The sequence below is a fragment of the Tachypleus tridentatus genome, chromosome 13 (genome assembly GCF_004210375.1).
Source record: "Tachypleus tridentatus isolate NWPU-2018 chromosome 13, ASM421037v1, whole genome shotgun sequence".
Taxonomy (NCBI): domain Eukaryota; kingdom Metazoa; phylum Arthropoda; class Merostomata; order Xiphosura; family Limulidae; genus Tachypleus; species Tachypleus tridentatus.
This window is the reverse complement of record NC_134837.1, coordinates 212986186-212998489: the sequence shown is the minus strand read 5'-3', so window position 1 is coordinate 212998489 and position 12304 is coordinate 212986186. Positions and strand designations below refer to the sequence as shown.

Sequence of the window (12304 nt, the reverse complement as noted above, 5' to 3'; positions counted from 1 at the left end):
ATGTTTGAATTACAATCTATAAGTTGATTCCAAACTTATTGACATAAATTTATAAAATAATAGTTCAATACAATTTTGAATGAAAGCCAATATACGTGATGACACGGTCTGACCCGTCGCGAAAGGGTTAGGCACGAACAAGTTTAATAGGTTTCAATACACTTTCAGATAAATAAACTGAATAGAAAATCAGGTCATTAAAAGAACAACTAAAACATGCCTAATGTTAATTAGAAACATTAAGGTTGTTCAGGTATATCAAGAAGTCTGTGACTTACCTTGCTAATGGTTAGTGTTGAAAACGACTTTCTAATCTAATTCTTTTGTAAAGAAGTCTTTTTTATTACGACAAAAAAACAACAACAAATGTAAATACAATTTTTACCACCCTGAAAAATCTCAAACGCCAACCAACTACACGTTGGAAAAGGAAGTTAATAATAAAAATCGACTTCACGTAAACTCCTTTATCTTAATAACAGCAAGGTTCAACTTAAAATTACTTATCATAAAAATTTATTCCTATTACCTTCTTTTGCACTAGAGAATTAAAACAAAACGATTTGCTATCCAAGTTGATCCAATACTTTAACATTTGTGTCATGGTGGACAACAACTGAAGTTTGAACACTAACAAATGCAGAAAGCCAAGAGCTTTCACACTGAGAAAAAAAAATTAGTGTGAAAACAATAACACCAGCGTTAATAAGAAACGAAGTTATGGATATTCAGTGAATTTAAAAAGTAAAGGATCAACATAAGTTTGTCTAAAGTTTTGAGATTTCAAGCACGTTCAGGTTTTTTTAACTGATCAAAACAAATAAAATCGCTTAAATAAACTGGTTACATGTATATAAAACTGTTTCCAAGAAGGAACAGTTGAGAGTTCCCACTCATTCCCTCCATTACATTTGTTTATTTAAACACGTATCGATCCTAGTTTTGACTTGATTGTTAAAACTAGTTTACATATATATATAGTTTTAGAATACAGTAATAAACCATCCACTTAAAACCTCACAAACAACAAAATGATACTCCTTCACCTGATAACTGCTTTCATTGATAGCTAAATAATCAACATAAATAATGCACAGAAAACAAAACCAAAACCTCTGTGGTTACTACTCAGTCTAGTTAGGTATTGGCAACTTAATTCATTTTCTACTCAATGGAACTTGATGGAACTAGACAGTTTAATGAGGTCTCATCAAGTGCAGAGAGTTCATGCTAAACAAGCCAAAATTTTGGAAAAATATTGTTATTTTTCTTGTTTTAATGTTTAACTAATATGAAACAGACTTTACTAATGTGGCTTCATGTTTATGTATGGAGATAATAAAAATAAATTGTAAACCTAACTGTCCAGTAGTCCACCTTTATAGATAATTATTCTTAATATACTAATTCTCAATTAATAATAATAGTTCATAATAATGACTTTTAATCTTATATCAGGGCAATTTGATGTACATGTGTTAAATAGGTAGCCTATTGACAAAATACAACATCAGGTTTAATTAGTAAAACATATATACATACAGAAAAGTTACTTTTGTAGAACAGTTTTTTCTACTCACAAAAGGAAATAAATTACTTAAATATGAAACCAATAACAACACTAAAGAACACTGGAAACACTTCTAGAAGTTTGAAGACTGTAATTAAATACAGGAAACGTCAAACCTTCAAGTCTTAAAAACCAGCTTTTAGAAAAACTTGACAAAAATATCGGCTCCAGCATTTAGATACTTTAAAGGACCTCAAAGACTATTTATTAAATCAAAACTCATTGAGTCAACATGACATCCTAGCATATAACAGTACTACAGGGTGTTCAGAAAGTCACTGTGCAGTTTTGTAATCAGCATTCATTCAGTCTATTTCAAGCCAGCAACTGATAGCAGTGTTTAGAAACAAAATAAGAAGGATGCCAATGGGGGTCACTTTCAACATTGTTTACAATTGTCACTCATATTTACCTCCTGTATTCTATATTAAAACATGTCTGTTAATAAATATATAAGTGCACAGTGACTTTCCAAACACCCTATATTACTACAGTTAAGAGGAATGAAAATTATTACATTTTCTTTTAAACAAGGCACATGAACTAGTACATAAAAATTCCTGATGTTGCTTTATCATACGTTTTAAAGATTTTATAAACAAATGAGGCTGATATTGATTAATAGTTTGATTCATATTAACCTTTTGTTTTTGATTAAGAAAATACAGGGAGCTTAACTTTCACATTTGTCAGACCGGTTAACTAACGTTTGAAATAGATTAACTTTCAGGCCTCTGGTGTTAAGGTTGGCTGAATACCACAAAAACATACAGCTTAGTTGATAGTCACTGTAAAAGTAAACAGGGCTGCCAACTTTACAACATAATTTGAAGCCATATTGACTGTTTGAACTCATAACATTGTGAATTAAAGATATCACAGTGAAATAAAATGATAAGACTTTCAAATATCCTGCAATAAATACATATTTCAACAGAACCCTAAGAATCAAACAGTACACTAACAATGACCTACAGCACCATGAAAAGAACTAAATAGTATTTAACCTAAATTTTCCTCAACTATTCATATAAACCTTACAGTTAAATCATTAAACACTTTATTGTTTCATACTAAAATATACAAATTATACTTTGATTTTAAACAACTCTTTAGATAGAAAGAGCCAGAACAGAAATCACCAATAATTCAAATTTAAGTGTCTTTCAAAATTTTTTCTCAATAGAAAACCAATTTTATTTAATAAAAATTCAAACATTATTTTACAAAACAAACTGTAATTAGAGGCACTAATATGGCCAGATTAAATCTTCATAATAAATTGGTTTATCTAATTTTATGCCTGTAATTGAATATGCTGTATGTGCTAGATCATAACATAAATCACTCTTATTAAGTACTATAAACTGGAATAAATTACCACTGAATACACATCAAAATAACTGATTATACATTAAAAGAAAGTATTTGTCATACAAGTCTCAATTATACAAATTATCAGTTTAAATTAACTGAAAATGACCACAGAATAACAGCCACGACTCTCTTTCTTTCTATATTTATATATATAATTATTTATATACCTTGTTTTCTAAACTATGATGTAAAAGGTATTAAATTGTTAGGTTTAGGTTTCATTTTAATTTTCATTTTGAATACACTTGGAAGTCCATGATTTATAACAAATAAGTATAAAAGTCCATAATGGTTGTCTATGTTTCTGCTTACAAATTTCATCACTTTAATTTTTTTTCTTTGCTTTACTCTCATGACAAAAAGAGTACTAATATGTTTCAGTACATAGTAAAAGCACTGTTTTCCATAAAACAACACCAGCTGCCCTCATGTTTTTCTTTTTTTAATACCCATGTTCCATAAAATATGATTTTGGTAGAAATAAACACTTCCACAATGACTCAAAAGCTGCCATGTACTCCAAGGAAATGAATTCCACTGTTATAATATTTCATGTAATGATTGTCTTTTCATCTGACAGTAGATTTTAAATTATTACTGTGACCCTGAAGAAGACCCAGTCTCAGTTGAATTAGGTGTTGAAGAGCTATCCTTATGATCTGGTTGGGTTGGAGCCAAGGACATTTTGGTTCTTGTCATGCAATATAATTCTTCTGCATCATCATCATTCCTAACTACAGATTTATCTGTAAAATGAAGTTGTGGTAGTTATGATAAAAATAAAATAAAACAGCTTACAATAATGTCATGTTAATTTTTCCTTGTAACTATCAACATTCCAGTACCACATTACACAATTAAAAAAACAACAGAGCTTCAGAATTATGATAGAGGAAAATATCGATTTCATTAAAACATTTCTGTAAGAAAAGAAAGACATGGTCAACATTTTGATAACAGTTTTCACTGATGAGAATTCTATGGCTAAAACATGGTTTTTGTCTTTCTCATAACACCATCACATAAGTTTCTGTAAAATATTTATTCATGGTAAAATCTTTTCTTTAGAACTTAAAATATTTCACAGTTTTCAAATTTTGACTGGTACTTAATCTTAAATATAAATTTGAAATTCAGTTTTTTTTAACAATGTATTATTTGCCATTATAAACACGAAACGGTTAGCTCTAACCAAATTCTACAAACAATATCATTCTCATCCAAGACATACCAAAACACAGCTTGTAAAAATAACAACCTTGGAAGATATTAGTTCACATAAAGTGGATCCAAGTAAGTTAAATTATAATAATAAACATAACAGCTAACCCTAGTTTGTTTTACAATTATCTTTTTCTTGTATACAAATAAGTAGCTACTTTTGCAGTTATTTTGTAAAACAAATATTTGTCCAAAATTATACATTCAGTGTAATGATAAACCATTATCCAAGTTACAAAAACGCATTTTTGAGTCTCCATACAACTGCTGTGACAAGTCTAAATATATTGACTTTCAGATAAGTTTGTGTATTTCTGAACTGTCCCCATGTCACATGTATGCTACTTATATATGTTTTTTTTTAATTTTATTTACAAAGTTATTCTAGAAACTATGATTTGTAGAATATCTTATACTAAAATAAAGAGTAACAAATGCCCACTCTACAACAGTAAGTATTCTCTGATAGATTAGTCCAATGTTGAACTTTGTATTTATGTATAACACTTACAAATAAAACAAGGTTTAAACACTCCTCAAGAAAAAAAGAAGTTAAATGTTTTGGTCAAATGACTTACTATTTTGTAGTGATCAAAATGTGACTATTTCCGATCACCAATATTTTAAGGTTCCCCATTAACATCAATGACACCATGCTTCATTTTTAAAATTAAAACAATATATATACACAAACAAACACACACACAAACAACACACATTTATCACAAGTGTTACAGATGTATTAGTTACAAAGCCCTATTTTATGAATTACCTGAGGTTCGAGGTGACACAGATGGTCCCATTCCAGGCCCTGTCTTTCTATTCAGTAGGCTGTTAAAAAAGCTTTGCAAAACTCCTTCACTTCCAGCAGCTACTTTGGCTCCATCAAGCTAAAGTGATAATAAAATATAAACAAAGACTTGATTTTGTTATAATGTAGCAGAACTCACCATCCATGCTGTTTCTGTTTAAATATTATTGTTTCTTAGTTTAGTCAAAAATAAGCAACTTGCCATTTTTGGTGAACCCTGTCCAGTGGAAGAACCAGATAACCTTCTCTCTGATGTCTTTTGCACTCCTGCAGGGCTTCTAATAGGTGGCTCTTGCTACAGAAATATAGTGGATGTTTTCAACAGAGGTAAAAAGTTCTTTTCAAGTAACTCAAATGTATAAAGTTATGTTAAGTCCAAGAAGGAAAATTTATTGAAGTAAATGAAAAATATTTAGTGTTAACAGATATAATGGTGAGTGACCTAAATGGGTGAAACAAACCACAAATAAAAATTCCAAGATATTTCACATAATGGTTCAAATAAGTAATACTTCCCTAGTCTTTAAAATATATTTTATTAAAAGAAAAACAACACTGAAGTGTTAAACGTTTCCTTTCATGAAAATGTATTAACAGATAGACACTAACCGTTGTATAAAAAAGATAGCTAACACTTCACGACATCACAGAGAAATTTTGGGTGCGCACCAAGCATCAGAATGAAACTCCTACCTCTACACATAATAATAATATATACTCTGTAATTCTGTGATGTAATCAGCACTAGACTATGTTTCTCCACCAATAGAAAAGCAACATCTCCATGTTCAGCACTTCCCTTGAACACTTAGTGTATCTGCAAGCACTCGTTTGTGTTTTTTCTTTATTATCACAAATTATAGGACTTGTGTGCTTATTGTGCTCAGTTTTTGTTAACATTCAAAGTGTTATCTTTCTAACACTGGCAGCAGGGGTGGGTGGTTTTTGTGAAGAAGTATCTATGTGAAATATATTTCTAGAAAAGAAAATTTTTAACTTCAGAAATGTCACTTACCTCTCCATAGTTAAATTCCATATTGAAAACATGGTGAAGATTAAAAGAATGAGGTTCATCCAAAGGGAAAATTTACTGTGACACCCACTGAGAGATCTCTTTGGAACACTGCTATGTGACAAACCACCAATCCATCTCAAGCTGGGAAAAACTCTTTGTTCAATACAATAAAGGTATCATCAGAAGACCTTCAGCGTATTACAAAAGTAGGCAGATCATAAAGGCTGATCAACCAACACATATGTCTCATGAAGTTGGCAGACCATCATGTGTGTAGTGTGGCTAGGACAATAAATTAAGTGGTAGTATATATGAAATATACGTGCCAGGATAAGCAGATTCAGGAATGAATCATCCAAGACCTGCATTCTAAGGGAACTGCAAATCCTACTGAAGTGATTACAACTAGCTGAATTAGTTCAGTTGCTACTGGAGAGATGGGGATGCACTACACTGCCTGGTTGACACACTTCTCCTATTTCTGATGAGAAGGTGCATCCACTTGGTCTCGTACCAGTAGAACTACACCAATGTGAAAAGGAACTCTCTTTATTGACTTCCAAAGTTGATTAGTAATGGGAAAACAGAAGTTCCCTCACTCCAATAGAAGAAAATTGAGGGATAATGTGTAGGGGTGAACACTAAAAAGATAAGTTGACTGAACATAAATTATTTACAATTTGCATAAGATTCCACATGAAGAGACTAAACAATAGACTACCATGAATAGAGATGGTTGGTTGGTTAGTTGATATAGTGTTTTATGGCACAAAGCAGCTAGACAATCTGCACCAAACATCCAGTAAAATGTTAAAAGTAAATTTAGTAAAATTCATAAAAGGAAATTAAGGTAAAACAAAACAGAGTTTAAAAAAAACAAAACATAAATATCATAAACCCAATGTTTACATCTAGTCTACAACGTGAAGAGAAAAACTACAGTAATTCAAGTTGTAAAGGGCTTTCTGTAGAGTAACTGTAATTACCATAACTCGCCAAGAAGACTAACAGGTAGGTACAGAAACCACCGTCAGTCACCTGAAGTTGGCTTTTCTAGTCCTGGTTTCGAGGTATTTGACATTATGGCCATTTTCAAAAAGGAAAGTAATAAAAAGGTTTTAAAAGACATGTAGCAAAATTATAATACTTTGCCAGGATAACTAATGGGTAGTTCACACAGCAGTGTTAGTCACCTGAAATTGGTGTTTCCAGTCCTGGTTTCGAGTTATTTAATGTTACAGCCAGTTTCTAATTTCAAATTGAACTAGATGAACTGTGATTTTTAAAAGGGAATCACATTAAAAAGGTGTAATGTATAAATTAAAAACTTAAATGGCATTAAAAAGATTAATGGCCTTTAAAAAACTAAAAACATTACCAAGGTGGACAGTGTCACCATTACCAATAACACTGTCTAACGTTATGGACAAACCTTGGGACAGAAGATGTTTGAAATGGTGCCATTGTTGAGAGTCGTAATGATGACAAGAAAGTAAAATGTGGCTTATTGTGATCTGAGTGTTACACAAACTACACACTGGTGCATCAGTTCCAGATAAAAGAAAATGATGAGTTAAAAAACTGTGACCAATGTGTTGTCTAGTTAGAAAAACTTCCTCTTTCCGATCCTTATGGAAACAAGATGGCCAAAGTCCAATATAGGGTTTTATTTGGAAAACCTTGTGGAAGAAGGTGGAAGAAGAAGCAGAAGTGTTAGATACCTGGCAAAAGCTTTCACCTAGAGTATTGGCAATGTTCAGGGTATCAGCCTGGCCATCAAAGAGCAAGATTGAGAGGGGAACAGAATTATATTACCCAATGACCTTTTGAATCTTGTTCCACATGACTTTGAAACTGGTGGTAGAAGATATGCCGGTTGTGAACTTAATCCTAGATTCCTTCTGGCTTTGATGTATTACTCACCAAGCATGTGCATGGGTCCCCTGGAAAGCAATGCAGTTTACAAGTGTGGAATATCTACAGGAAGTATCCCAGACCCATTTTAGAGCCTTCTGTGCCATGTGGCAGGCAGGATTCTACCATGGACAAGGATACAATGGAAAATGTGTCAAGAATTTAAGAACACATTGAGCAGCTGCTTGTATTTTACAGTCAGTTACTGCTACCACACAGTCGTCTATTGATGACAGGATCAAGTTTTGTGAGAGCAGTGAAAGAGGGCCAGTTTCCCTGATCCAGCTTCCACTGGGACATGCAGGTTGGGTGGCATCGACCACGGCCAGTCTCTCTCAAGATTATAGGAAAATGATCCCTACCTCGTGGATTATTGTTAACCCTCCATGAAAAATGGGAGAATAGTGAAGGGGAGCAAACTGAGAGATCAATAGCAGTAAAGGATTGACTAGGTGCATGAAAATAAGTAGAAGAGCCAGTATTGAAAGGGGAAAGGTTGTGATTAGAGAGCATGTGCTCTACAGAACAACCCCTCCTATCAATATCAGCACTTTCCCAGAGAGGATGATGTCCATTAAAGTCCCCCAGGATAAAATAGGGAGACGACAACTGTTCAATTAGAGCATCAAGGTCTGATTGATCATAGGTCTCTCCTGGCAACAGGTAAGGAGAACAAACAGTGATGGTATGATCCAAGGAAATACAGATGGCTACGGCCTCCAAGGGTGTGTCAAGTGCCAAAGACGGTGGACACATGCTGATCAACCAACAGTGCCTCCCCTCCATGCACTCATCCATGACACAGCCTGTCATTTCTGTACAAAGAAAACTGCCGATAGGTGCCTGTATCAGCAGGTTTAAGGAAAGTTTCCTGTAAGAAAGACATACATAATGGTAGGAAGCAATCATTGTTTCAATGTTATCCAGATTAGAACGTAAACCTTGACAGTTCCATTGTATCAGGGTAGCCATTTTTATTTACATGTAGGTGAATTGGGTGGAGAACTCTTCTGTTTACGACCACGTCTTTTTTTCCTTACTGTCCTTATTTGAGGGAGGTCTATCGATCTCCATGGATCCTGCCCTGGGTTAATTGGGCAGGTCTTTGCTACTGGAATGGGATTCCAGTGATTGAGGACGTGAATGAATGATTGTTTTGCATCTTGGGGTGGGAGAAGAAGATGTATCCAAGGAAATCTCTGTACCTGAAACCAAAGGATGTGGATCTTGGGGTTTGTTGGAATGTATGTAATGGACACTTCCACTGCAGTTGTGGAATGAAGTGCAGCAGCATATGCCCAAGATGAAGTGGTAGACAGCAACTTTTGAGCCTCAGGATAAGTAATGTTATGAATTGTTTTCAAATGCTGCACCTCTTTTTCTTCTAACCATTCAGGGCAAGAATGAAAGGAAGATGGGTGAGAGCCATTGCAATTGATGCAATGAGGGTCTGTTTCACACTCAGAGACATCATGGTCCTTGCCACTGCAACAAGCACACGTCAAGGAACCACGACATGACTTCTTCGAGTGACCAAACCGCTGACATTGGAAACATCGGAGAGGGTTTAAAATGTATGGCCATACTCTGCAGTTAAGATAACCTGCCTTGATGGTGGCAGGTGGACGTTGTGATGTGAATGTGAGAAGTCCTTGGGTGGAGAAACCAGCGAGAATCTCCGACACTGGGATTTCTTCAAATCCCTCTCAACAATAACTCCTCGTGATGAATTCAAAGTAGCATGAGGTGTAACCTCAATACGTATATCCCCAACTGCCTTTGAATGCAAGAGGAGTTCAATGTGTTGAGATGTGAATGTTTCCACCAATATGTCATCAGATCAAAGCTTCTTTACTGACTTTGGAGAGCCAGCAAGTCCCTCTAGTCCCTTCTGAATGAAAAAGGGAGACATTTGCCCTAAAGGTTTGTCTGAAAGAGAATGCAATATAAAAAAATGAGGTACAACAGGTGGTACAGATGATGAGGATTACTGCTCAGAATCTTCAAGACGTGGTCGTTTACCTATAGACTGTTTGTTTACTATTTTATTAAGATTTTTGATTGAAGTATCCATAATAAAGAAAGGGAAATTTCGGTGTCCACTGACCCCACTCATTATGGAGCCTTATGAGGAATGCACTACAATGTCAAACAAGGACACTGCAGCAATGCCAGGGTTTTGTGAGCACTATACCCAAACACCAGCATCAAATACAATACCTGTTTATAACATCCAACACTGGTAAAAGAATTCAAGGCCAAAGTGGTGTGTTAGGGTTAGACCCCTCAACAACCAGGATCCTCTCATCCCCTTCACGGGTCACCATGCACAGCAAACATGTGGGTGGATGTTTAGATTCCAGAGGAGGTAAACTGAAAGAACAGAACCTTCCCTGGGAGGTTCCCTCACCATGTACAGGAATCCACACCGAGGAAGAATAGAAATGGCAGAGGTGTAAAGGTCAGGTGTAATGGCTTGGCTTATTTTTTAATATTGCACAAAGAGACCTCAGGGTTATCTTTGCTAGCCATCCCTAATTTAGCAGTAATATAATATAGAGGGAAGGCAGCTAGTAAACACTATCCATTACCAGCTCTTAAGCACCTCTTTTAGTAATGAAGAGTGGGACTGACCATCACAAAATAATGCCCCCACAGCTGAAATGGAGAAAATGTTCAGTGATGGAGATTTGAAACACATGACCAGAAGAACACTTTACAAGTTGAGTACCCCTGACCACCAAGCCACGTAAAGCTATAGTAGGTCTTGGAAGGTAAAACTGTTAAAGTCGTCTTGTGGGAAACTACATTGCAACAGTGGGTACAAAGTGGAGGCAGATGCATTTAATACTTATGCAAATTTCAAGAGAGAAACACTGTTGGTATATAAGACAATAATGGTCAATTTTGTTTTCTGTAGAAGTTGAAAGAGAAAAAAAAAAAATTAACATTTTACTTCTGAAATATTTAAGAATGGCAAAAGTAGAAAAATAATAATAAAAGACAGAAGAAACCACCATGTGATATAAAAATTTTTGTCTACAAACCCTTTGGTAATACATCATTTGGATGATGCTGATAACCATAGACAATTAAAATAATCTGAAAAAAAAAAAAAACAACAGAAAGAAAGAAAAAAGTCATATGTCATTGAGGAAAAGAAAAGCCAAATGAGTTAACACAACTGTCCAAGATAGTAGACGACAAGTGATGAGAAGGAATACCAGAGCAAACAAATATGATGTTGATTTCTTCAAGAAAAGAAACACTGAGAATTAACAACAAACTGCCTGAAGAGAACAAAAGAAGTGATCAGAGTTTAAACAACTCTACAGGAAAGGAGATTTAAGAAAATATCCAATTATCCTCCCACGTAGCTTAATTCTTGGGGAGGAAAAATTGGTTTGGGATTAAAACAACTTGTTCTTGTGGTAAAGAGGGAAGGCGTCCAAAGTAAAAATATCAGAGCAACCTCTCCTGCAAGAAAAAAAATAACTCTTAAGATAAAAGTTGTACAATGAACAGGTGGCCAATGGTTCAAATGGAGGACATGCAAGATCCTTGAGAATTACACAGAGATTCTAGTCCAGAAAGAGGAAAATGACTGAGTAGAAAGGCTTGAAAAAAAAATGTGAAGAGAACAGCAGATTAAGAAAATGAGTACAAAAGAGATTCATGGAATAGAACATGAAAATTTGAAGAATTCCAATCACAAGCCACAGAGAAAGAGGTTTAAGTTTGGGGATGATGTGGCAAAAGGTTAAAATGAAGCAAAGATAGAAAACATCTGCAATGATGCAACAGACAAGTGAGTGAAGAAAGAAAACCTTAGATTTCAGGTGCATGTAAAAAAAATTCATCCAAGAACAACTTGGTGAGAGAACAAATGTCACATACCTCAGTTATTAAGGTAGTGAAAACAATGGTGGGCACTACAAAAATTCTTGTCACAGATAGAAGAACCTAAAGAAAGATTAGGCTTTAGAAGATCTGAACAAAGTGATCCAAAGATAAGGAAGGTTTGACAGAAGTTATAGAAACAGAAGGTTATATGTCCTGCATCTGAAATGAAGAATATAAGATAGAAACAATTATGTGAATAATCATGGAAGTAACACTGATCGTCATCAGAGTAACTCTGGTCACCTGTTAAAAAATAACACATCTTTTTCAGAGGCAAGTCTCTACCTGAGGATGGCTAGTATGGGTATGAAAACTTACTAATAAAGTAGAGAAGAATGTTTTGACCTTCTTAGGTTGCCTTCAGGTTAACAAAGAACTGTTGTTAACCTGAAGATGACCTAAGAATGTTGAAACATTGTTCTCTGCTTTATAACTAAGTGTTAATACCCATACCAGCTATCCTGAGATACTTTATTACTTCAAGTAGGTTTTT

General features: G+C 34.4%; 1 protein-coding gene across 3 annotated transcripts in view; it reads right to left on the bottom strand.

The window, feature by feature from the left end:
• Window positions 1–318: 318 nt before the first annotated feature.
• LOC143237271 (cytoplasmic dynein 1 light intermediate chain 2-like) overlaps window positions 319–12304 on the bottom strand; it is a 33826-nt gene continuing 21840 nt past the window's right edge. For all 3 annotated transcript variants that reach the window (XM_076476337.1, XM_076476336.1, XM_076476335.1), the window contains 3 exons: window positions 5182–5274; window positions 4941–5058; window positions 319–3693 (listed from right to left, as the gene is read on the bottom strand). In XM_076476337.1, the coding sequence (XP_076332452.1) occupies window positions 3542–3693; window positions 4941–5058; window positions 5182–5274 (363 nt within the window). In that variant the 3' untranslated portion in view covers window positions 319–3541. The remainder of the gene's footprint in view (window positions 3694–4940; window positions 5059–5181; window positions 5275–12304) is intronic.